Source organism: Zasmidium cellare (genome assembly GCF_010093935.1).
Source record: "Zasmidium cellare ATCC 36951 unplaced genomic scaffold M409scaffold_5, whole genome shotgun sequence".
In the NCBI taxonomy this organism is placed as follows: Eukaryota; Fungi; Ascomycota; class Dothideomycetes; order Mycosphaerellales; family Mycosphaerellaceae; genus Zasmidium; species Zasmidium cellare.
The window spans coordinates 821,669-844,671 of record NW_022986949.1 but is presented as its reverse complement, the minus strand read 5'-3'; the positions used below and the strand labels follow the sequence as shown (position 1 = coordinate 844,671).

Below are 23,003 nucleotides of genomic sequence, written 5' to 3'. Positions count from 1 at the left end.
ATCGGTCCTGGAAATGGCAACAACGACGACGACGACGACCGTCGAGCTACAGACACTCGAGTCAAACTCGAAGCATGTCACAATCAACACCCACCTTCCGGCCTCCACTCCGTCACATGAAAGCCCTGCGTTGCCAGCGGACGAACCGTCTGACGTATCACCAAGTGACGAAGCAACAACAGTCCTGTCCACGAGTCGAGCAGTACTCGTCATTGCTCAATTGATCGGCCTGCAACTCTTCTCCAGTTTTTGCAATGGCATCGCCGTGGTTGGTCTGCCTGCCATCATCGACACAGTCAAGCTGGAGACGGGCCTTCTTCTCTGGCCCACGTCCGTCTTCTACCTCACCGCCGGCTCATGTCTGATGCTAGCTGGATCGATTGCAGATGTCGTGGGTACGAGGCCGATTATCCTAGCGGCCAACCTGCTGCTCATCGCCAGTGCTTTCGCCTGCGGCGGAGCACGAACCGGAGGCGAACTCATTGCCTTCCGCGGCCTGCAAGGCGTCTCCTTCGCCATGGCGGTCCCAGCATCTGTGTCTATCATCTCCACCAACATTGCGGTTGGGCGGCCGCGGAACCTGGGGTTCTCGTGTCTCGGGTTCTCCAGTCCGCTCGGATTCTTGCTGGGTCTCGTTCTGGGAGGTGTCATGGTGGACAGTGTCGGATGGCGTCCAGCGTTCTACCTTGCCGGGGCTACGACTGCTGCGTTATGTGTCTTCGGCTTTTGGGCTTTGCCACATGATCCTCGGCCAGCAAGACCCATGCGCACGATATGGAAGCAGCTTGCTTTGGAGATTGATTGGGTGGGAACAATGATTCTCAGTGCTGGAATATCGATCCTGTCATACGTCTTGGCGTAAGTATTCCGCAACGTTTGGTATGGCTGATACCAGCGTTGACAATGATGGCAGGATGCTCTCATCCGATATCAACAACATCCGCCGCGCTTCCAACATTGCGCTGCTGGTCATCAGTGTTGCCACGATTCCAGCGTTCATCTGGTGGATGAACTATCAAGTCAAGCACAACCGTCCAGCAGTGATGCCAAATGCACTTTGGCGCAACGCTAGCTTTACGAGCATTTGTATCATGGTACTGTTGTCCAATGCAGTCAGCAATAACATGGAGCTGTTCTGCAGTTTGTTGTGAGTCGTCTGCCTATGCCTCGTGCTACACAAGGGACGGATCCTAACGGTCACCCAGCTTCCAACAAGTCCAAGGCCTCTCAGCGCTCGACGCATCAATCCGCATTCTCCCCGCCCTGATTACAGCGGTGCTCATCAACATCTCGATTGGATACTTTGTGAATCGACTGCCAATCATGTTGGTGGTATTGACAGCCTCCGCGGCCACCGCTCTATCGCCACTTCTCATGGCCGTCATCAAACCACAATGGCCATACTGGTACATGGCGTTCACCGCACAGGTAAGTGACCCACTATCTGCTGTTGAATACGCGGTAACGACGTGCCGCTGACACATTCCTCCACAGGTTTTCCTGCAAGTCTGCACCAACACCCTCTTCACCGTCGGTCTACTCATCATCTCCGCGGTGTTTCCCTCCCGCACCCAGGCGTTAGGCGGCGCCGTGTTCAACACCTGCGCGCAACTCGGCACCTCGATTGGCTTAACCGTAACTCAAGTCATCACCACAACAGTCACGGCCAACTCGGACGAAGTCAACAAGTCGTCCCCGAAAGCCCTGATGGATGGGTATCGGATTGTCTTCTGGGCCTTGTTTGCCATGATGGTTTTGGTGGGTCTCACAGGTGCGTTGGGGTTGCGGAGGGTAGGGAAGATTGGTGTGAAGCAAGATTGATCTCGGTGCTTCTGTCGTTGGGAGTGAGATCGCCAGTCGGGTAGAGCAGATAGATAAATACTGTTAAGTATTGAAGCGGCGCCTACCTATCTCGACTGCACTCTTCATCCTATTTTAGTAATATCCATCAAGGTTGGAATTGTTCTTCCGCCCTATTTAACTTAAAAAAAACTCCACACCAAAGATGTCTATCTTTCTGATGCGCTTCTCCCTATAAAACGAGAAGTGGCAATCAGCCGGCGCAATGATAATATTACAAACCAAGTCGAAGGATTCCAAAGCGAACCTCAAAGAAGCAGCTGAGATGAAAATGGCGGCAGAGAGACCCACCCAGAGCGGTAGGTGAGGTGGCATTGTAACGATTCGACCTCACCTCTTCACAATCTATCTCTACTTATCTCTGCTAACTTATCTATTACCTCTTCTCATCTTCCCTAAAAGCCCACTTTGACCCCTCTCCCAGCCTCCCCAAAACAACCCTCATCCCCAAGATGTCCACCGACCAACGAACAACCTACACCGCAAACTGCCACTGCAACCAAATCCGCTACACCGTCACCCTCCCCATCGCCCTAGCCCCCGCGGGCCCGGGCAAAATCAACAAATGCAACTGTTCCATCTGCACGAAACTCGGGTACTTGCTCGTCTACCCCAAGCGGGAAGACGTCGTCTTCGAGGCCGGGTGTGACGCATTCTTGAAGGATTATTATTTCGGGAAGAAGCAGAAACCGCATAGGTTTTGTGGTGGGTGTGGGAGTTCGGTGTTGATTGATTTTAAGGATGCGGCGTCGGAGAGGGAGAGGCCGTTTTTGGCTATGAATGTGAGTTTCACTTTCATCTGTCTGGTTTTTCCTCGCCTCTCGTTGTTTATGTTGCGAGTGCTGAATGGTATTGGCAGACCCGCCTTTTCAAGGATATTGATCTGGATGAGGCGGAGTATACGACTTTTGATGGGCGGAATCGATTGGAGCCGGCGTATGAGTTCTAAGCCATTTGGCGAGGAGGAGAAGGAAATTGAAAAACGCAGCGTAGGTGGATGAATCATGAGGCTTCATTCTGTCGGTCAAGATTATCCTCCTCTACTTGCCTGGCAACACTTCGCCCCGACAAGCACCAAACCCAATCCTTCCAGTGCCGTCCGGAGAACGAAGCTGACAAGTAAACTCCACCACGTCGCCATCCTCAAGGTAAGTCCGACTTATCTTCAGCCCTGTATCATCCACAGACTCCATTCCATACGCCTCCGTCCCGACCCTCGAGAGCTCCATGAAGCATCCGAACTCTGGGCGAGAGGGCCCAGACATGGTTCCGGTGGCTATAATGTCACCGGGCACAAGTGGACATCCGCCGCGAGTGTGGTGAGCGATGATCTGCGCAAAGGAGAACACGACATGCTTGGTGTTGCAACGGGACATCTGATACTTTTGCCCGGCAACTGCGGACGTTCGCAAAGTCAGCCCTGCCAAACAGGGGAGTGGTGTGCGTGCTTTACCTTCAAGCGTAGCTTGAATTGGAATATCGTACGCCGACTTCAGCTTCTTCTGGACTAAGTAGTCTGGTAACGGACGCTATCACATGTCAGCCCGGCTTGGATGTCGGTCTTGTTCATCTACCTACATCAGCCTTGGTAGGAGGCACACGAAACGGCTCCAGCGCCTCAAACGGCACAACCCACGGCGAAATCGACGTCGCAAAGTTCTTGCATGTGAAGGGCCCGAACTCACTCTGCTGAAAATCCCTGGCAGACCAGTCATTCAACAGAACGTACCCAAAGATGTGATCATCCGCCTGGTCGACATCAATGGCATCTCCGAAGTTGTTACCCTGGCCGACGATCGCCGCAAATTCGACTTCGAAATCGAGCTTTTGACAATGCCCAGATATTGCTTTACCATTGACTCGCGTTTGACCTCGAGGTCTGTGAATCGGAGTGCCTGAGACAACAACAGACGAAGCGCGACCTTGGTAGGCTGTCGGGGCATCCCAGAACGAGGGAATGAGCTCTGTGATACTCGAGCCAGGTTTTAGGAAGCCTGCGGACTGCCACGGTACATCTCGGTGAGCATCGTGAACGATTCTGGGGGCATCGTCACAGCTTACATTCTCTGCATGATACAGTCCCACGAAGCCGTCGGTGAAGTTCCCCACGGCGACTGGCATATGCATGGTGATGCTCTTCATGGGGACCAGGCATCTCTTGCGGCGATTTGCATTGTCTCGCAACTCAGATCCAAGCTTCGTCTCTAAAACAAGCAAATCTTGCAGTCTACTCCTAACACGGCCGTGAACACCCCTACCCAAGGCTGCGTAGGCGTTCAAAGTCGGATTTTGCAAGCATTCGGTGTCGAAGCCGAAGTCGTCGAAGATATGGTCGTTGGCGAGAGCTTTGAGGTCGACGACGTGATCGCCGATAGCAACGCCTATGCGAGGGCTGTCGTCTACGGTGCTAAAGACTCCATAGGGTAAGTTACAAAGTGAAAAGTCTGAGTCGTCTGGGATGGGTAGCCAGGAAGTCATTGAGCAGGATGTTCAAGGGCATCTCATCGGTTGTCCTGGAAGTAGGACCGCTTATTAGCGACTACGTTGTGTGCACCATGTGCTTCGACGACTGCTCGGAGCATACACCGTCATCCTGCGTTCGAGGCTAATCTCGGTGCGTGAAGGAAGGAGAGCATGCACATTCGGCAAAGGATTGTCTCCACCACGGCTTGTTTTCCGAACTTCGGAAAAAGGGGCAGCCGACATGTGCATGACTGAGCATTGCGAGAGTGATCTTCTGACTCTGCCAATTTGTCACCAGACCCTTTCCAGTCCGGGACATGCTCCTCCCGTTGAACCCGGGGAAAGATGAGGTTGATGTCTGGACTTCGCGTCCACAAAGCTTGACTGTCCTTCGTGCTCTCAGGCTGCGGGGCAGTAAATCGTAGAGAGCTCTGCATTATTATTAATCCGGAGCTCACCACAGCATCATCTGCACTAACACCAGAATTGACTAGACAGTTACCAGACATCCAGCGGTCACATTCGTAGTCTGTGCTGGTGTCCGGTATGTCCGCCTACGGCCCACAGCTGCGACGGCGCCAGAACCTCGTTAAAGGAGGACGTACAGGTCATAGAACGTCAGTAGTACTTCCCTAGAAACTCCAAACACGTCTCTGAGAGGCCGCCTCACAATGTGGTCTTCGCCAATCGGACGGCCGAGAAGCGCTTGCACTGCATGCAAACGTCAAAAGGTACGCTCATGAACAGTGCGATATCCATAAGCTTCTTCATATCTGCTAACAGGTCTTTGCAGTTACGCTGTTCTGGAGATCGACCTGTCTGTAAGCGTTGCACTAGGCTGCGACGCAACTGCCTCTATTCCAATGAGTCTCCAAGCAGCAGACCGCCGCAGACCGAGCCACCTTCACAGCCAACGGCAAGCAGCTTGTCCGCATGGCCATCAACAAGCTTACATGCTCGAAGGCCGCAGAACTCGAGGCCGGTAAGAAACGCCACTCTCCAGGCTGATGACGTGTACCTGGGTATCTCGAAGTCTCTCGTCCTCACACTGGTGAATCTGTTCTTCGATACGGCCTACAATGCCTCTCTGCTCTTGCACAAGCCAAGCTTCCTCGAGTCGCTAGAGGAGGGATCAGCGAGTCCACATGTCGTGTTAAGCTTCTGTGCCTGGTCAGCCAAGTACGTATGGGCGGCCACCCGCTTGGGGGCAACTCTAACCTCTTAATTCAAGCTTCTACCGCGATCGCCACGGGACATACTCGTTGAGAGAACATGACTTCATGATTGAATGGGCGAACAGAGCCGGCAAACTGGTCTTCGAGAACGTTCAGAGATGTTGCGAAGATAACATTGTCACTTTCTGTATTCTTGGCCTCTTTTGGTACACTCAGGGTTCATGGAGACTATGCTACCTCTACAAAGGCAAGGCAGCGGAACGTGACATTGGAGGTCGATTCTGCTAACAGAGGATTAGGGAATGCATTGTTGTGTCTCCATATAAGAGGCCTCACTCCTTCCGGGGAGCACAACGAGCTGCAACTTGAACTTCAGCGTCGCCGCCTTTGGGCTTTGTACCTCATGCAGTGCGCACTAGGAGAGCCGTTGGTGCTGCTTGACCAAGTGGTAGATATGCAACAATTGCCGCTGCCATGGCCCGAGTCAGACTTCACCATTGGATCCGCAAGGGGACGTAAAGTCACTCTTGTATCTGACTATAGTAACGGAGGGATCTATGGTGAACTTGTCAATGCCTTCACCCTATGGTTGATCTTCAAGGCATTTTTACGCGAAGTGAGGCTAACTTGCGTGGTAGGTCATCCGTGCTCTCACACATCAAAAATCCCAACTGCAGCATTCGGGACAGTTTGGTCGGGATCTATGCGTTGGACGACAACTTGTCACAGTGGTGGTCCAAACTTCCGCCGGGGCTAAAACTCGAGCCATCGACAATGTCTGCTGTACCAAGAGAGGATCTTTCGAGAATACTTCTTCTCAACTTGATCTACCACCAATCCATCTGTGCCTTGCACGCCTCGATCGTGCCTCTCTTCTCATGGAGCTTCGCGGACGATGACTTTCTCGCTGCTCGACAGGGATCGGCTCAGCGAGCATTTGACCATGCATGCGCCGCCTCGGAACTAATGAGATGCGCCCTGGAAGTCCATTCAACTTTGACTCCAGCGCACACATTCATCGCATACGCCGCGTACAGCGGCTGCGCCATCCAGATGCCGTTCCTTTGGTGCGCCAATCTTGTGAGGAGACAATGGGTCATCGAGAACGTACAGGCAAACATCCGGGTGATAAGTGCACTGGCAAAACATTGGAAATTTGCAGCTTTGCTGGTATGTGCAGTCGCTTTCATGTGTCAAAAACTATTGCAATGGACGACTGATGAACGCGTCTTATAGAAACTCCACGTGGCCTGCTTGTACAAGATGCATCAACAGCATGCAGCGACGAGCATTCTGGAAGACGAGCCCAAGAATGCTGATATCCATAATCTTGTCAACTTCAGTGTCAATGCTGCTCACGCTCGAATCTCGATACTGGGTTTTGTCGAGATCCTGCGTACTCGGTGCAGGGGGTTTGTCAATGCTGGAGATGAAAGTACCAACCTGGGCATGGAAGAATCCGTTGTTCCCCGGCACCCGGGGACGGCACAAGACAACCACAGTGACACAAGCTACGGAGATTATGAGGAATCAGAAAGGAGCGTGGAGGGTCAACAATCGATTCTAACACCAACGCTGTCCAATGTCCTGTCTCTACCAGCCATCTCGCCCGATACGAACCTACAAGGCCCTCCGACTGATCCGCGGCGTCCTTCACCACAGGCAAATGATATACATCACCGCGGGCAGCATGGAAATACTCTTGGAACGGGAACACGAGACGTTCTCTTGACCCCTTCTGATGGTGAGCAAAGAGCCGACGAAATCGTTCCCGACATGGTCCACCCCTTTTTCGAACCAGCTATGCTCGATCTCTCGCACAGTACATTCACCGGCCTGAACCGGGAAGAACTGGATTCGTTGGCTCTGGAGGACTTTGATCTTGGAGATTGGATCGCCGGCTCCAGCAGCTTTTCTGGCGAGGAATCGTATTCTGCGGCGGAATGACATACAACAGCAGAGAAAAGATGCTAGTATCGAAGCATGGGAGAAATGTTGACCTGCTTCCTAAACCTCCACATCGACGAAAACAAAAACCACTCTCGACCCTTCTCATCAATCCTTCCCCCTCGCCGACAAAGCCCCCCTCGCCGAACCCAAATCGTCGCCAACCACCTTCCCCTCAACAACCAGCGGCGCACAATCCTGCAACACAAACAACACCCTTGCCCACTCCGTCCCACTAGGATTATGCCACGCATGCTTAGTAGCCCTCTGAACCGCCGTATCCCCCTTCGTCATCGTCGTCGTACTCCCATCATCTAGCTCCAACACGACCGTCCCCTCCAGCACGACGCCGTAGTCGAGACTTTGCGTGCGGTGCATGAAGCCGTGGCTGTTAGGGGCGAAGTCGGCGAAGCGGAGGATTGTGCCGTTGGGTTGGACGATGGGGGTGTTTACGTTCTTCAGCAGGGTGGTGTGGGCGTCGAGGTCGGCGTCGGCGTTGAGGTTTGCGGGCATGGTGGAGGTGGAGTAGAGGGTTGTTGCTGTGAAGCGGTGTTTGGGGTAGAGTTTCGCGATGGGCTTTTGGGTGCTGTGGATGATGGCTTGGCCGGAGGCGTTGTGGGTTGTTATGTGTAGCATAGGGACGTGGAGGGGAGATCCTGTGAATTCGGTGTCATCGGTGGACATATTGGTAGGGCTCTGCGAAGGGAGAAGTTCGGGATGGATAACGCCTTGAAGGCTTTGGCAAGGCTTTAGAAGTCGAACGACCAAGTGGTGGAACCTGGGGTACTCAGTCATTTTGACCTAGAATCTGGAAGGTGATCTGTTTCTTAGCTACTGCTTGCAGTGGGTCTTGTCCATACAGCACTTTCCCGAGCCATTGCAGTAAGTGCCATGGGCATGTGATGTGTGATCCGTGCGTACGCTAACAAGTACACCCATTTCGACGTCGACCGCTTTTGCAGGCGTAGCCGGAGTCTGCTCACAGCTAATCAGTACCGCTATCTCCATTATAACTGACTAATGGGAGTCTCCAGTGTTCTCCGAACGTGCTTCGGCAAAGGCGTTCGGCGAAGGATTGTCACGAAAGGCTGTGTGGGGAAGCCCCACGACCCATGTTATACTCCGAGTCGCGTCTTGATGCTGTGGGGAATCTGGGGTGGCTTTGGGATCCAGCAGATTCAATTAGGGGGCAACAGGTCAGGGTTCGCTTGTCTTCCTCGCGTGTACTCTTGTCGACGCTTCGTGATTCCTCATGATGATGTCGTTGCTCTTCATGTGGCAGTCAAGTCTGCTCGCCGTCGGAATATACTTCATTTGCGTAAGCCCGTCAACCACACAACCCATGCTATTCAGGAACCGCAACCCTAACAAATCCGCAGAAACTCTACAAAATCATCACCAGCCCTCTTACCTCCATCCCCGGCCCATGGTACACGCACTTCACAAACCTCATCCTCCGATACCACACCCTAACCGGCCAACGAATCTTCTACATCCACTCTCTGCACCACCGCCACGGCCCCATCGTGCGAATCTCCCCCAACGAAGTCGACGTAAGCGACCTCGCCGCCTTCGCAGAGGTCCACCGCATCGGAAGCGGATTCACGAAATCGGAATGGTACGACCGCGCCACGTACGGGATCCAGGGCAACGTCTTCGTCATGACGGATGTCAAGGCGCATGCGGAGCGGAGGAGGTTGTTGGCGCGGCCGTTCTCCAAGTCTTCGCTGGTGGCGAATTTTCATGGCGTGGTGGGGGAGCGGGCGAGGAGGGCGGTGGGGGAGATTAGGCGGGAGGTTGTTGGAGGGACGGGGGAGGCGGATGTGATGAAGTGGTGGACGTTGATGGCGACGGATGTGGTGGCGCGGGTGGTGTTTGGGGAGGAGTTGGGGTTGGTGGAGGCGGGGGAGGTATGTCACCTTGCCGGAGGGAGAATGTAATGTTCGATTGAGGTTGACGGCTGTTTGTTACAGAAAACGGACTACATCAACGATCTCGAACTGGCAACCCAAGCCTGGGGCCTGCGCGGAGAGGAACCTCTTCTCTACCACGTCATGCGACTCGTAGCACCCCAAACGATTCGCCACTTCGACACCTCCATCAAGAACGTCGTGACCTACGGCACAGCGGCAGCAGCAAGAGCCAAACACCGCGATCTCCAAAAGCAAAACGTCCTCAACGAGATGATCTCGCTCAGCAAGGAGGGGAAATCGAACTTGACAGACTCCGCCATTGGAGCGCAGGCTTCAGCCTTGATCGTCGCCGGCTCGGGCACCACGGCCGTCACGCTGACATACGCCGTCTGGGCCATCGTCAAGCATCCACAGGTGAGGGCGAAGCTCGAGGAGGAAGTCTCCAAAATCCCCGCGGATTACAACGATGCGACTCTGGAGTCTCTGCCGTATCTGAAGGCTGTCATCACAGAAGTCTTGCGCTTGTACGGGTCAGCACCGGGGTCTCTGCCACGAAGAACGCCCGAAGGAGGAATCGCGGTGACCGGCTACTTCGTGCCCGCCGGAGTCACAGTGACGACGCAAATTTACACGATCCATCGCGACGCTGAGATCTTTCCGGATCCAGACAAGTGAGTGAGCTCCACGGTCACAGCAGCTTGCACAGGGCAGCTGACAATGTCTCAACGATAGATTCGACCCCTCGAGATTCTACAATCGAAGCTTGTCAGCAGACGAACGACGGGCGTTGGCACCCTTCGGAGGCGGGACTCGCCTCTGTCTGGGTATACACCTCGCTGAGATGGAGCTTCGACACGGCTTGGCGGAGTTCTTCCGTGAGTGTCGAGATGTCGAGCTCTCAGGCTGGACGACCCCTGAGTCGATGGAGATGGATAATTATTTCCTGATTATCCCGAAGAGTAAGCGGTGTTTGGTACGGCGGAAGGACGAAAAGAATATGTAGGAGAATGTATAATGTGGGAATACAGCGCTCAACGAAGTGTGACATGGTTTCGAGGCGAAGGAGATGTGCAGGCGTGGCGAAAGGAACGTCCACTCTTTCCTTTTGATGCTGTATCGAACTCTTTCAAGCGCCAGCTTATCTCGCCAACAGCCATCGTATCTGAGCATCAGCATCCTGCTTTGATAGATGCATGCTTGTCTGCCACGTCGCCACGAGTTTCTCGAAAGCCTCCTCCGGTGTTCGCCCCTCATCCCACATCCGCTTCCAGGCAGCTTGGGCTTGGGCTCGGCGCTGCTGCCAGGCGGTGTCTGATGCACCTGCTTGGCCATGAGTTGTCTGTGGTGGGTCGTTCTCCTCGTCCTCCTCCTCGTCGCCCTCGCTGTCTTCCTCCGAGTCGTTCGAGCTCTCATCGCTGTCGTTTGAGGGATCTCGCCGAGTAGACGTGCGTCGCCGATTGCCGGCGGCGGGCTGCATGGTCGCAACTGCGGAGGCCGAATCAGGCGCGCTGGTCGGAGGCGACGTCATCTCAAAGTGGATTTCGTGTTCGGTTTCGTCCCCACATTGGTCTTTGTAAATAGGCGTCTCAGCTCGTTTTGCGCCGTCGTACCACATCTCTGCTGCCACCACTCTGATCCGGTCAAAGAGCTGCTGAACAGTGAACCCGCCATGTGGCAGAAGCTGTCTGGCGGCTTGTAGCAGACATTCGGTGAAGGATCTCTCGCCCGGAGTCGCTGTAGTCCTGTCCTTGGCGCACGCAGCGATCGAGTCACGACGGTAGCGGTGAAGACCCTTCACTCCCATCTCGGCGTAACAACAATCCAGGAGCACCAGAAAATCGGCGTCGACCTTGAACAAAACTTCTTTCTGAATCCTGTTCCAGTACACCTTTTCATCGTCTTTTGCTTTCCCTTCACCCTGCAGATTGAGACCGCCACGAGGTCGAACACGTCCATGCCCGCTGTAGTAGACGACTAAGAGCTCCTTTTTGTCTTTGCATGCTCTCGTAAAAGCCTTTAGGGCAGTGATGAGCTGATTAGTCGGGCTCGTGTCTGACTCGGTGATGAGGCAGGATTGCGGACTCTCGAATCCCAGGTCATCGCTGAACAATGCCGCTACTTCGGTAACCTCCTTCGTCAAGGCCGACGCGCTGAAGTCGTGGTTCTGAAACCAAACGAGCAAGATGCGCTTGCGGCTGTATGTCCGGGCTTTGTGAGAAGCGTTGACAGCAGTGTATGATGACGCGGACGGCTTGCTATTGTGTGTACTTGGCCGTTGGGTTGCTGCCGATGGCCGGGATGTAGTGTACTGGCTGCTGCTTGGAGGATACCCCGAGATGGTGGACATATACTGCTGCCGCAAAGCTGCCGGGGATTGAAGGAGTGTCGGAGCCGCCTGTCGAGGAGCTGCGGGATGCTGAGTTGTCGTTCGAGGAGTCAATCTGTTGGGCGCGCTTGCGGTTCGACGACTGCTTGCTTCGCCGTCTGAGGTATAATATCGAGACATGTTGCAAAAGAATGATTCTGCTGGCCGCTCGGACTTGAAGACGATCTGATGTGCGGTTTGCTGCTCTAGTAGACGTCACTTCGGCGTGTTAAAAGTGCTCGTTCTCATCCCTCAGCCTTTCGCGTGCAGCTTCGATGAGCTGGCATTCACGTGGCAGCTGTTCAAGATCTGCCAGCAATTTGTTGTCCAGCTCGAGCTCCATCGCTTGCAGGTGGTTGGAGCTGCAGTCAGCCGGATGCCTTGCATGTAGCTGCGCAACATCACGGCAATAAGAACGATAAGACACGGGGTTGTTGGATCTTCCTCACAAAGTGGGACACTGCCTGCCATTTTCCTCATCCGATAAGGGTCCACGTCACAGCTGAGAGCCTTCCGTTGTGGGTTGGACCGGTCAAGAACGACTTGAGATATGGGTACGTGCCAAGCTTGCCGACGTGCACACGCTGCCTCGCTGCCATGCTGCCTCGTTGCCTCCCATTTGACGCCCAACCACTCAGCCCGGCGCTTACTGCCGGCTTTATGCAGTCTGGATCGCACTTTAGAGTCGGTAAGCCGGTGCAGTTGATTCAGGATAGCAGACGAAATGTTGGAGCTGCTCGCCGCTCTCCTGATCGTAGAGATGTTGCTGTTAAAGGGGAGAGGCGGTGGAGTTGCAGCGGGCTTGGGCAGACCGAGTGGCTGCAAGGCTGAAGTAGTACGTCTCTTACTCCATGCCCTCCATCAAGCTCACACGGTCAAGCACCATTCCTCGCACACCAATCCATTCTCTCAGGCTGTCCCAATCTGCGCCTTCTTCGTCGCCTCTCTTCGCCGCGTCTTTGAAGCCCCAAGCGCCGGCGACTTTGTCAATCGCTGCTCTCTCCTCCTCACGAATCCAGCGCTCCCACAGCGGCACACCAGTGGCCCAAGTGACTCTGTCCATCTGGTCGTTTGCGGTGGTGACAGCCACATATCCCACCATGGATACTGCTCCAACATACGTCATGATTCCTGCGAATGCTACGCCTGTTGCTGTTCCAGCATCCATTGACTGCTGGTAGTCGGAGAACGTGGTAGAGAGGGCATAGGCGGCTGCTGGGGCCACAGCAAGACCAGAAATGGGAATGGCAGCCTGTCGCAGAATCTTGGCTCGCTTGAAGGCAGGCGCGGAGAAAGAGGTGGTGATGACATCAATGGCCAATGGAAGACTATGTGACTCAATAGCCGCCTCGAGGGCAGCATTGGCAGTCTTCGAATCGATTGCGGCGCTGATCTTGGTTGGGTTAGCGGGCGCATATTCAACACCATCGCCCTTCTGTCTGGGAGCTGGCTTCTTGGCGTAGAGGTCGAAGATGTCTGGGAAGCTACTTGGTCGGTTCAACAAACTTTGTAGTTGCACGTAAGCCTTGAGAATGCCAGCCGTGAGGAAGACGTTCTGGTGGCGAACGATCTCTTCCGCCTTTTCACTGATGATGTTCAGGACGCTTGCCTGCGAGATGAAGGCGGGATACTGTCTTGCGTTGACGCTTCCCAACAATGCAGATGTGGCTGTTTGCTGCTGCTTGCCCTGAGCCGGTCTCTTGTTCTGCTGCTCTTCAGAGTGAACATCATCGAGCACTCTCTGTGCCAAAGATTCTAGCTGTTCCAACACGTACAGCACTCTTTGCTCTGGTGGGATTGGGCCGTCGGTGGGCTTGAGGACTGAGCTCGACAGCTCTTGCACTCGGGAGTGGATGGCTTGAAGATTCGCAGGGCTCTTCTCCGTCCGCGGCGGTGGAGGTCGTCGTGATTCAGTGGACAACTGGCGGAGCTGTGTAGCCTGTTTTGGTGATACGGGCACGGGTCTGGCTCGGTAGGGAGTTGGTGCAGTCGCAAATGTCTTTCCGTGCCACTGCTGCGCGACGGAGGGTACGCGAGAAGTCAGATGAGGCTGTCGTAGGGCAGACAGACAGTCTCGACAGACGGCCACTCGTCTGATCTCCATTGCGCTGTTTGGTCGTATTAGTGTTGATATGCAAGCGATGCAGTCAACGGAGCAGCAGGACCGTCGATTCGGAGTTCGGCAGAAGTGCGGCTGTGCGCGTGGCTGGAGAGGCACATACATCATCAGGCACCGCGAAGGCCTCCCACGAACTCATCCCTTCACGACATCCTCTTCCTTACTTCTGCCTCCCTCAAATTGCGCTCGAGACTACGGCAGAAGTCCAATAACCCACTTGCAGGGCCAGATACGACCGGCGAAGGGGATACAGGAGAATAGGCGACGTCCACAGTTCCCACCACCACGAGGCGCCGACATGCCTGCTCCGCCGCCTCCCCCTCCGCCTCCGCCGCCCATGCCTGGAGCAGCAGGAGGTACGTTGTATACTTTGAATACAATGAAAGAAGCATTGGCTCATCGCGACAGGTCCTCCGCCCCCACCACCTCCCCCGCCCGGAGGACTACCCTCGAGACCCGATGCGAAGGCAGCAAAAGGAAGAGTACGTCACACGATCAGAAGGGAGCTGTATGGAGGATGTAGTGGCTAATGGGATACCGTGTAGGGCGCGCTTCTGGGAGACATCGAGAAAGGCGCGAGGCTGAAGAAGGTCACACAAGTCAATGATCGTTCAGCACCGATAATCGACAAGCCTAAGGATTCAGGCGGGCCCCCAGTTGGAGGAGCACCGCCGATACCAATCCCCGGAGGACTGCGACCTGCGGCAGCCGGCCAAAACAGGGCAAGGAGTAACAGCGACCAACCGAGCAACACCGCGGGATCTGGAGCCGGGATGGAGAGTGCGCCGCAATTGGGAGGTCTATTCGCGCAGGGCATGCCAAAGTTGCGGAAAAGTGCAGGAGGTGTGAACTTGTACGATTCAGATCCCGAGACGAATTCGAAACCTCCTTCAGCGCCAGCCCCAGCTGCACCGGCCAGACCGAACGGCGCACCTCCCCCCAGACCTGGAGGTGTTCCGCCTGCACCGCCGGGAGCAGCACCTCAGATACCGTCAGTTGCAGCCTTAAAGAACAACCTACGACCGACGAGTTCGCAGTCACTTCCCGACATTGCACATTCGAAACCGAAACCGCCTCCTCCGATTGGCAAGAAACCACCAATTCCACCGCCTACCTCTCGAAAGCCCTCGGGCTTAAGTGCCGCGTCGACGACAAACCTACCTCTTCCTTCGTCCACCCCGCCGCGACCTTCCTCGAGCCCTGCGCCACCATCAGCGCCACCGCCGCCCCCTCTCCCACAAAGCGCGCCCAAACAACCCCCAGCTCCGATTTCGCGGCCTGCTCCTTCCGCGCCTTCAATACCTGCTCCGCCTCCGCCACCTACACAACGAAGAACCTCGAATGCTCAAGACGATGATGAATATGATCCTTATCGATATGATACGCCTGGGCGCGGGGTCCCTCCAGCTCCTCCACCGCCGCCTCCTCAAACAAACGGCCACCAGCAGACATCACTCGCGGCACAAGCTGCGCGAAACGCATTCCGCGCAGCATCTCCCGCCGTTGCGCCTCCTCCACCACCACCGCCACCTCCCTCACAAAGCACGCCTGCTCTTGCTCCTCCCCCACCGCCACCGAGTGCACCGCCCAGCCGACCGAGCTCAAGTCCCACGAGTGGGCCGCCTGCGCCTCCACCGCCTCCACCAGCGAGTCGAAGCAACTCCAACCTACCTCCCCCACCACCAGCGCCTAAAGCGAGCACACCAGGGGGCATACCAACTGCAGGAGGTGTGAGTTTGGGGACTGGACCAATTCAGCCAATGGACGCTTCAGCATATACATTGACGAATGGACGATCGAGGGCTGATTCGACGCCTCAAAGTATTGGAGGTGGGTTTGGTGGACGACATGTCGTGCAAGATTCGAGGTGGAAGTTTCAAGGTGACGATGCGCTTCCCAGGCCAAGAGACTTTTCAGGTGGTCCAAAGAGATACCGGGCTGGAAGAGGGAGCAGTGTGCCTTTGGATTTAAGGGCTCTCGAGTAAGCCGCACTTCGAGTGGCTACGAGGCTTTCTGTCTGCTGCGTTCGAGCGGGCGTTCTTGTTTTGCAGCTGGAATCACCAAAGTGGAATGGAAAGCACCATGTGACAACGCCAGCATCAAGGGCAGACGTATAGCGTGTATAGAGTATTCTTCAGCGATCACACTTTTCACTTCGCCAATCTCTTCGCGGGCTGTTCTTCTTCAGCGTGCCTTTCCAGCATGGTTTCGTCGCTCATTTCCCCATTCCCATGTCGCATCTTCCTGAGTTTCCCTCCATCAACATCCCATCTCGCTCCGTCTACTGACGCCAGTACATCGTCTGTGTTGTCGCGACATGGGTAATGTCTACGCACAGGATATGTCTGCGCTCCTTCGAAGCAGTGCAGGCTCCATATCGATGTCTTGCCTTTCCAGCTTTCTGCTAACCCTCTCGCCCTCAACCTCTCACAAATACACCCCATCCTCCTCTTCCCCCTCCTCTTCCTGGACCATCTGCGCCTCCAACCTTCTCCTCAACTCCTCATCACTCAACCTCCCACTCCCATTCCCACTCCCACTCCCATTAACCCCCTCCCCATTCGTCACCCCCTCCTCATCCGCCCCATGCAAACTCCACCCCAACCCCCTCCGCTCCGCCTCCTCCCTACACAACCCCACCCGCTCCTCAAACCTCCTCACGACCTCATCATTCTCGCGAATCGCGTCCACGCAATCCGCGTCGCCCGCGTCCGCAAAGGGTTTCATCTGGATGTTGGAGGAGAGGAGGTGCGAGATGGAGTTTTGGAGCTCGGCCGCTCTGGCGTAGAGGGTTTCGAGGGGAAGGTCGCGGAGGGCGGTGGCGAAGAGGGCGGGGGTTATGGGGGTCGAGGCGCTGAAGGTTTGGAAGGCGTCGGGGGGAAGGTTGTGGGTGGGCATTTTGGGGGGTTGGGGAGAGGTGGTGATGTCGCTGGCGTGTGGGGTCTGTTTGTTGGAGTGGTAGTTGAGAGTGGGTTGACGGCAGTGTTTTGTTGTACGTTTGATCAAGTCTCGCAGTGCTATTTCGAGAGCGAACAGGCAGCTTGTGATTGCGTCGACGACGTGGGGTCCTCAAAGCAAGGACAGCCTCTGGCTCGAGCACCTCCGCGAGCGCCGCAATTCCGCGCTCAAGTGAATGAATCTCGAATCGTTGACCTCACCTCTCCAGAAACATGCTCACTGTCTAACATTCCGTGGAATACTGCCCTTTCCTGCTGGAAGACGAGCGCTGCTGCGATGAACAATGTCTGGAACGCGATAGTACACAGCGGGCCATGCGCCGCACGACAAACCCGATCGAAACCCCTTCTGCATCTCTTCAATGGCTATGAAAAATCGCAAACCGCTCGAGCGACCCGATCCCAGCTTTCCGGTGCGGTTCAGAATGCTAGGAGGTCGTTCTCCTCAGCCCAAAACCTCTACGCAAGTCGAGGAAAAAGCTTGAATGCGAAACGTTCTGCCAAAGCTCCCTCGCCTTCGGAATTCAAGTCTAGACTTCCTGCCTCGAGACTCGAGCCAAGCCAAACGGTTGCTTCTCACACCGAGGGTGTGGTCGCAGAGGAAGAGCAACTCACATGGCGGGACTATGACCCTCTGGGTGGGATGCCGCTTCCCAATGGGGAGAGGACGCAGCCAGAGATTAATGCCATATTCAACAGCGAAGAGATCGACGTCGACACTGGCAATTATGTCCTATGTGTCTTGCATTGGAGACGTGAGTCCGGGGCGTTGATCGACGTTGGAGTGGAGTTCCCGGAGGCTAGCGGAGTGAGCAAAGAGATGGCCTTGAAGGGACTTCAGTACGTGCGAAGTGTCGATCCGAATGTGGATGAGGCGACCAATGGAGAAGTGTGGGTTCAAGAGGAGAGTGAAAGGTTGCAGCAGGAGATTCAGGACCGAGCCGTGAAACTCGGGTTCTATAAAGCGATCCCGGAAGAGGAGGAGCAGCAAGTAGACGATAAAGAAGCTCGGCAACAGCAAGCGGCCGATGAAGAGCAAGACCGCACGAGCAAAAGTGTTCTGCAGTCTGTACGGGAGCAGAATGAAGCTCGGCATGAGGCGCACGAGCTCGCACGGAAAGCAGCAGAAGAGAAAGCCAAAATCGCGGCCGTGCACAGCACTCGTGGCCCACTCGAACTCGCTGCGGGGGTCCAGCCCAGTGCTCAGGTCACTGACATGAAAGTTGTGAGATCACCCTTCGGAGGCAAGATCACGATACGCCCTCCGGCGCCTAAAGCATGGCTATCACAGCCCGTGGAGCGCAAGCCCTGGGTCAAGTACTACGAAGAACAAGCTCAGATCATCAAGGAGCACACAATCCCGAACATCAGCTCACTGCAAAGATTTGGACCTCCGTTTGTAGTTCTTCTGCTGGTCCTGGGGGGCTGCTATTACCTGAGCGAAAACTACACACCACCGCCTCGATCTGCTCGGATCTGGCCGGACACACCCCCAGCTGTGGCCACCATAGGCGCCCTTACCAGTGTACTGCTCTGGACATTCATCATGGGACGCATACCGCCACTCTGGAGAACATACAGCAAATACATGACCTTGGTGCCCGCCTATCCGTATGCAGTGAGCCTGGTAGGCGCCTTGTTTCGTCACGACACAGTCGCCCATCTGGCGAGCAATCTCGTCTGCCTCTGGGTCTTCGGTCTGCTCCTCCACGAAGACGTAGGCCGTGGCACTTTCCTGGCCATCTACCTCGCATCGGGAGTATTCGGCGCTTACTCCTCCCTGATCTACAACGTCTTCCGCAAGGAATTCTCGGCCTACATCCTAGGCAGCTCAGGGTGCGTCTTGGGCGTCTTTGCGGCTGCTTGCGCATTGCGCCCAAATGGCACGATCCGCGTAGCTGGATACGATATCCCGATCGCGGCATGGGTCTTCCTCGCCCTCTTTGGTGCTGCTGAGGCGATTGCGGCGATTCGGGGCATGAAGACGAGGATTGATCATGCGGGTCATGTTGGGGGGATTTTGATGGGTGTGGCGAGTGCTTTGTATCTGAGGCAGAAGTCGCAGCAACAACAGATGGTGGGGACTAGTAGCCTTGCGCAGACGGTTGAGAAGGTCAAGGGGGATGTTAAAGATGCTGTGGGCGCGAGCTAATTATAAGTGAGTTTGATGGTTTGTATAGATGTACAGTACTGCTGATTGAGATACCCCCGAGGCAACGACGTCTTCGCTCCGTCCATGGCTCATTCGCCTCGTTTTTGCTGATACTGTCCAGACTAATGAGCTCAGATCACGGCTATTAGCTGCTTCGCAAACATGAGCTTGTCACTGACTAAAGCATTCGCAATGCCGGGCTGGACCGATGGGACGATGGCAGTAGACACGATCCAGACTGTCTCACACTGCCACGCCTTCGGACAACAGTGCCTGCCATGCTCTATTGTGGATTCGAGCCCCATGGCGCACGCCCTCCGAATGTCACTTCTTGATCAATCAAACCAGCTTCCCGCAGCACATGATCGAAGCGTGGCGTTCCGGGGCTGAACCTACCACAAACCATTGGATGTCTTTCTATCAACCTACCGAGACGCGGTATTGACCCCGCCACCATCTCACAGCAAATGCTTGGGAGGTCTGGCTTTATGATGGAGCTCATGTCCGTCCGCTGATCTGAAAGACAAGCATTGTGCTTGTGTCTAGCTAAGCACTCTTGGAACGATCGACAAGATGCCGGGATTCTTTCAGGGTCTTGCGAAGGCTGCTGTTGAGGGGTATCAGAATGCTAAGGAGCAGCAGGCGCTGGCTCAGAGGGAGGCGCTTGCGAAGCAGCAGGGAGGATATGCGTCGGCGGCGTCGCAGGAGCGGCTCGAGTGGCAACAACCACAGCAGGACTACCGGCAACAACAGACGTGTTCGCTTCCACCGCCTCCTCCGCGACCACAAAGGCAACAGTCTCAGCAGCAATATCAGCAACAAGAGGTCCATTCGCTTCCAACGCTCCCTCCACGACAACAATCACAGCAACAACAGCATCAGAATGTAACCTCACATCCAGCACCACCAGCAAAGACCACCTCCTCACCTTCCCCAGGCTGCAACGGCCTCGACCTCATCCAAGGCTCCCAAATCTACATCACATTCGTCGCCCCCGACCTCGACATCTGCCCCTCCTGCTACCAGACCTCCATCGCCCCATCTCCCTTCTCCACCTCCTTCACCCCCATCATCGACCCCAACCCCGGCCACAAAACCTGCGACATGGCCATCAAAGGCGTCCGCCACGCCTGGAAAGAAGCCTGCGCACGAGCCTCGACCGACGCAACAAACGCGGAAATCTGGCTCCAACGCTTCGCCTCCCAATCCCAAACCATCATGTCCCACGTCACCGCCCTCCTCGCCACAATCACCTCCCTCAAAGAACAAATCCAACTCGCGACTCTCCAAGCTCAGTTCACGCAAGCCTCCGCCATGAACCAGACCAGCCACGGCTTCTCGATGTCGTGTATCAATTCGATCGGTGGGGGGAATTACTACGATGGCGGGAGTGTCATCTCTGCGGCGGGGAATAATCGGTTTTCGGAGGCGACGCGGATGAAGATGGATGTCAGTGTGAAAGAGTATGAACTCGGGAGAGGCTTGGCGGAGTTTAGGGCGTTGGTGGGGTGTGGGGTGGATGGGAGGGCGGATTGGAGTTGAGGGGATGGGCTGGGGAGGTTATGGTAGGGGAGGGTGGTTGAGGATTGGGGGAGTTGAAGGCGGTGTATATCTGATGGTAAACTTGTTGACGAGGGATGATAGGGCATTTATTGTAAAGTCGAACCCGTCGCAGAGCTCATTCGCACTTTAGCAAACGTTCTAGACACAAACCCATGGGCCATTGTTTTGAATACCCTGATTGGTCCATCCCAAGAGAAGCAGTATTCCTCAAATTCAGCGACAAGGGTGACCTTGCGACGGCCACAATGAAGCAGATGTCCCATTCCTAGAACCACTGCAATTGGTCGACACCAAGTTAAGCCCATAACCAACTTGAAATCTCTGCTGCTAGCATGAGAGGCTTCGCTGATTTGTCGCTCTTGGGTGGATTGTGGCACGAGGCTGAGCATGATTGAAGATTGTACGGACTGGTCTCATTGGCTCGCGGCGAGAAGTGCGATTTTTCTGAGAATCAAGCCACCACCCTCGATCGAGCAGAGCCACGATTCTGCGCTCCTTTCGCTTGCATCGAACGCTGCCAATGATGAGCACACAGCGATAAGGGTATCGGTGATTGTGATCCGATCGGCCCTGCAGCGCTTGAGATAAACCAGGCTGACATTCAGTCGAGCGACATCTTACGTATTCTGAACGGTAAAGCCCAATTCGATCTCCGAGACCTATTCTAATTGGCTCGTGTGGAGAATCGCGAGTTTTTGGCGATCATTCATGCAGGCGCTTGGGCTTCTTTTAAGGCAGAGCTACGATTATGCAATCCTGCCGTCAGTGGGACTCCTATACATGGATAGACGGGTACCTCGCCCGAGGCCAACTACTTTTGTGCCGTTATAGGAGCCGTTACTGTTTTAACCGTCTGATTAGCGCATTTGCAGAGCTGCAAGGACTCTCAAAGTTGTGTGTTAGCTTGAAGTGCCTTGGTGCGACCGGTTTGGGAACCTGGATCTGCGATGTCTCTAGTCGATTCGGCGATACCTAGCATTGACACCGAGGGAAGACATCTGCAAGTGCACAGAGAAGATATCAGCGTAAGGAAACAGGGCTGAGGTCTACTCAAGGACTTCCTCTACAACAACCGTCTAGTAGGAGCCATTCCTCCCTAGTCAATCTCATTGGCTCATTCCGACAGTCAAGTCATTTCTCGAATTCTTCGGCGGCGCTAGCGGTGAGCTAAGCCCCCTGCCGGTCCAAGCGCATGATTCCTTAGTGGTTCATGCCGAGAGCTCTACATTTCTTCGGCTTAATACAACCAGCAGCACTCGTTGACCCGCTTTCAATGGTCCTGGGCCTAGTTAGTCGATGCATTGGTCAATGCTCTAGAAACCTCTAGCGGTCCGTTGTGCTGCTAGGACTTATAGCCCATGTATATACAGCAGATTTGGCGACAAGGCTGTCAAGGGTTCCAAAAGTTGAAAACAAGACTGAAGCACCTGAGTTCGACATGGAGGCAGCTCCGACACTCGCCACCGACTTCATTGGCTCGTTGGAAGAGCTCCAAATTTCTCCAAATTTCGTGGAAGGGATTGTGCAAATTAAAAGGCTGAGCCACGCTGCTTTAGGGAATTGTTTGCCTCGTGTTGCCTCATTGGCTCACGTCGAGACCTACGAGTTTTCCCAGTTTTCGCCAATATGAACGATTCGCTGAGCTGCGCCGCCCCTTAACATTCTTGACGTATGTATGCGTCTGTGCTAAACCCTAGTGAAGACTCCAGGTGAGAAGAGCAATTGCTCGTGCTGTTGGAAATCTCAACCCAGCTCGTGTATCGCGAGCTAGTCCACCGAGCTGTCAGGGGTTCATGGAGGCCTTCCATCGAACTAACACTATCGAACCCGGCGATGAAGCAGTTCCAAACTTCAACGAGGTTGATTGGCTCATTCTGAGAGCTCCAATTTTCCTCGGATTTGTTGGAGGTGCTTTGGAGGTGCTGACGTGAAGCTGAGCCACCTCAAGGGAGTCTCGGTGGTTAAGCTACGTTCCTGCTCCTAACTATCGTACCGGCTCATCCCAAGCCCTACTACTTCTCTCAGCTTCTCGACTTGTCGGATTCTGCGATGAGCTTCCTCATAACTGGGTACTACACAATTGCCGGTAACAGTGTGCAGAAAAGCCGGGATACGAGCCACTTTTCCTCGTCTACACGTCGTGACGCTGATACAAGTTGCGCCAGCATAGACATCAGGACTCCGGAGATATTGTTGCTGCTCCAAATCGCACAGGGATACCGTTGGCTGAGCATTGTCTGATCGCTCAACGAGCTGGCTGAAAGTGGTCTGAATCTGCTTTGGCAAATTTCATTGGCTCGCCCCGAGAGCTACGATATTCCTCAGCTTTTGGTTCCTCGGTGTGGCATCAAAAGAGGACAACGACCGTCGGCCATTCTATTGGCTCGTACCAAGAGCTCCAGCTTTCTGCAATTTCGAGCAGTGACGGACGCCGTTGCGTTGGATGCAGAGCCACAATCGGCAGCGATATTTCAGAAAATTCTGTTGAT

General features: G+C 54.8%; 12 protein-coding genes across 12 annotated transcripts; 7 read left to right on the top strand and 5 right to left on the bottom strand.

Annotated features, from left to right (window-relative positions):
• Positions 1 to 13: 13 nt before the first annotated feature.
• Positions 14 to 1,821, top strand: M409DRAFT_63743 (uncharacterized protein; the record flags this gene model as incomplete). Its single annotated transcript, XM_033815742.1, has 5 exons — positions 14 to 122; positions 183 to 858; positions 914 to 1,147; positions 1,206 to 1,428; positions 1,495 to 1,821. The coding sequence occupies 5 exons, from the start codon at positions 14 to 16 to the stop codon at positions 1,819 to 1,821; spliced, it is 1,569 nt and encodes a 522-aa protein (XP_033672388.1).
• Positions 1,822 to 2,312: 491 nt separating this feature from the next.
• On the top strand, positions 2,313 to 2,809 carry M409DRAFT_50931 (uncharacterized protein; the record flags this gene model as incomplete). The annotated part of the gene is made up of 2 exons (XM_033811674.1): positions 2,313 to 2,642; positions 2,720 to 2,809. 2 exons carry the CDS (start codon positions 2,313 to 2,315, stop codon positions 2,807 to 2,809), a joined length of 420 nt encoding a protein of 139 aa, XP_033672387.1.
• Positions 2,810 to 2,900: 91 nt separating this feature from the next.
• On the bottom strand, positions 2,901 to 4,338 carry M409DRAFT_63742 (uncharacterized protein; the record flags this gene model as incomplete). Its single annotated transcript, XM_033815741.1, has 5 exons — positions 2,901 to 3,256; positions 3,314 to 3,389; positions 3,439 to 3,824; positions 3,863 to 3,875; positions 3,922 to 4,338. The coding sequence occupies 5 exons, from the start codon at positions 4,336 to 4,338 to the stop codon at positions 2,901 to 2,903; spliced, it is 1,248 nt and encodes a 415-aa protein (XP_033672386.1).
• Positions 4,339 to 4,994: 656 nt separating this feature from the next.
• On the top strand, positions 4,995 to 6,941 carry M409DRAFT_35781 (uncharacterized protein; the record flags this gene model as incomplete). Its single annotated transcript, XM_033810442.1, has 6 exons — positions 4,995 to 5,054; positions 5,117 to 5,502; positions 5,555 to 5,760; positions 5,798 to 6,086; positions 6,137 to 6,668; positions 6,735 to 6,941. Coding segments are annotated over 6 exons (1,680 nt in total), but the record flags the coding sequence as incomplete, so codon positions are not given.
• A 612-nt stretch (positions 6,942 to 7,553) lies between these two features.
• Positions 7,554 to 8,129, bottom strand: M409DRAFT_63741 (uncharacterized protein; the record flags this gene model as incomplete). The annotated part of the gene is made up of 1 exon (XM_033815740.1): positions 7,554 to 8,129. One exon carries the CDS (start codon positions 8,127 to 8,129, stop codon positions 7,554 to 7,556), a length of 576 nt encoding a protein of 191 aa, XP_033672384.1.
• Positions 8,130 to 8,697: 568 nt separating this feature from the next.
• Positions 8,698 to 10,361, top strand: M409DRAFT_63740 (uncharacterized protein; the record flags this gene model as incomplete). The annotated part of the gene is made up of 4 exons (XM_033815739.1): positions 8,698 to 8,763; positions 8,825 to 9,355; positions 9,419 to 10,029; positions 10,091 to 10,361. The coding sequence occupies 4 exons, from the start codon at positions 8,698 to 8,700 to the stop codon at positions 10,359 to 10,361; spliced, it is 1,479 nt and encodes a 492-aa protein (XP_033672383.1).
• A 135-nt stretch (positions 10,362 to 10,496) lies between these two features.
• M409DRAFT_50927 (uncharacterized protein) lies at positions 10,497 to 11,864 on the bottom strand (the record flags this gene model as incomplete). The annotated part of the gene is made up of 1 exon (XM_033811673.1): positions 10,497 to 11,864. The coding sequence occupies one exon, from the start codon at positions 11,862 to 11,864 to the stop codon at positions 10,497 to 10,499; it is 1,368 nt and encodes a 455-aa protein (XP_033672382.1).
• A 703-nt stretch (positions 11,865 to 12,567) lies between these two features.
• On the bottom strand, positions 12,568 to 13,827 carry M409DRAFT_63739 (uncharacterized protein; the record flags this gene model as incomplete). The annotated part of the gene is made up of 1 exon (XM_033815738.1): positions 12,568 to 13,827. One exon carries the CDS (start codon positions 13,825 to 13,827, stop codon positions 12,568 to 12,570), a length of 1,260 nt encoding a protein of 419 aa, XP_033672381.1.
• Positions 13,828 to 14,140: 313 nt separating this feature from the next.
• Positions 14,141 to 15,827, top strand: M409DRAFT_18608 (uncharacterized protein; the record flags this gene model as incomplete). Its single annotated transcript, XM_033804576.1, has 3 exons — positions 14,141 to 14,198; positions 14,251 to 14,324; positions 14,388 to 15,827. 3 exons carry the CDS (start codon positions 14,141 to 14,143, stop codon positions 15,825 to 15,827), a joined length of 1,572 nt encoding a protein of 523 aa, XP_033672380.1.
• Positions 15,828 to 16,269: 442 nt separating this feature from the next.
• On the bottom strand, positions 16,270 to 16,740 carry M409DRAFT_18607 (uncharacterized protein; the record flags this gene model as incomplete). The annotated part of the gene is made up of 1 exon (XM_033804575.1): positions 16,270 to 16,740. The coding sequence occupies one exon, from the start codon at positions 16,738 to 16,740 to the stop codon at positions 16,270 to 16,272; it is 471 nt and encodes a 156-aa protein (XP_033672379.1).
• Positions 16,741 to 17,076: 336 nt separating this feature from the next.
• M409DRAFT_18606 (uncharacterized protein) lies at positions 17,077 to 18,951 on the top strand (the record flags this gene model as incomplete). Its single annotated transcript, XM_033804574.1, has 1 exon — positions 17,077 to 18,951. One exon carries the CDS (start codon positions 17,077 to 17,079, stop codon positions 18,949 to 18,951), a length of 1,875 nt encoding a protein of 624 aa, XP_033672378.1.
• Positions 18,952 to 19,524: 573 nt separating this feature from the next.
• Positions 19,525 to 20,493, top strand: M409DRAFT_50924 (uncharacterized protein; the record flags this gene model as incomplete). Its single annotated transcript, XM_033811672.1, has 1 exon — positions 19,525 to 20,493. The coding sequence occupies one exon, from the start codon at positions 19,525 to 19,527 to the stop codon at positions 20,491 to 20,493; it is 969 nt and encodes a 322-aa protein (XP_033672377.1).
• Between the last annotated feature and the right edge of the window lie 2,510 nt (positions 20,494 to 23,003).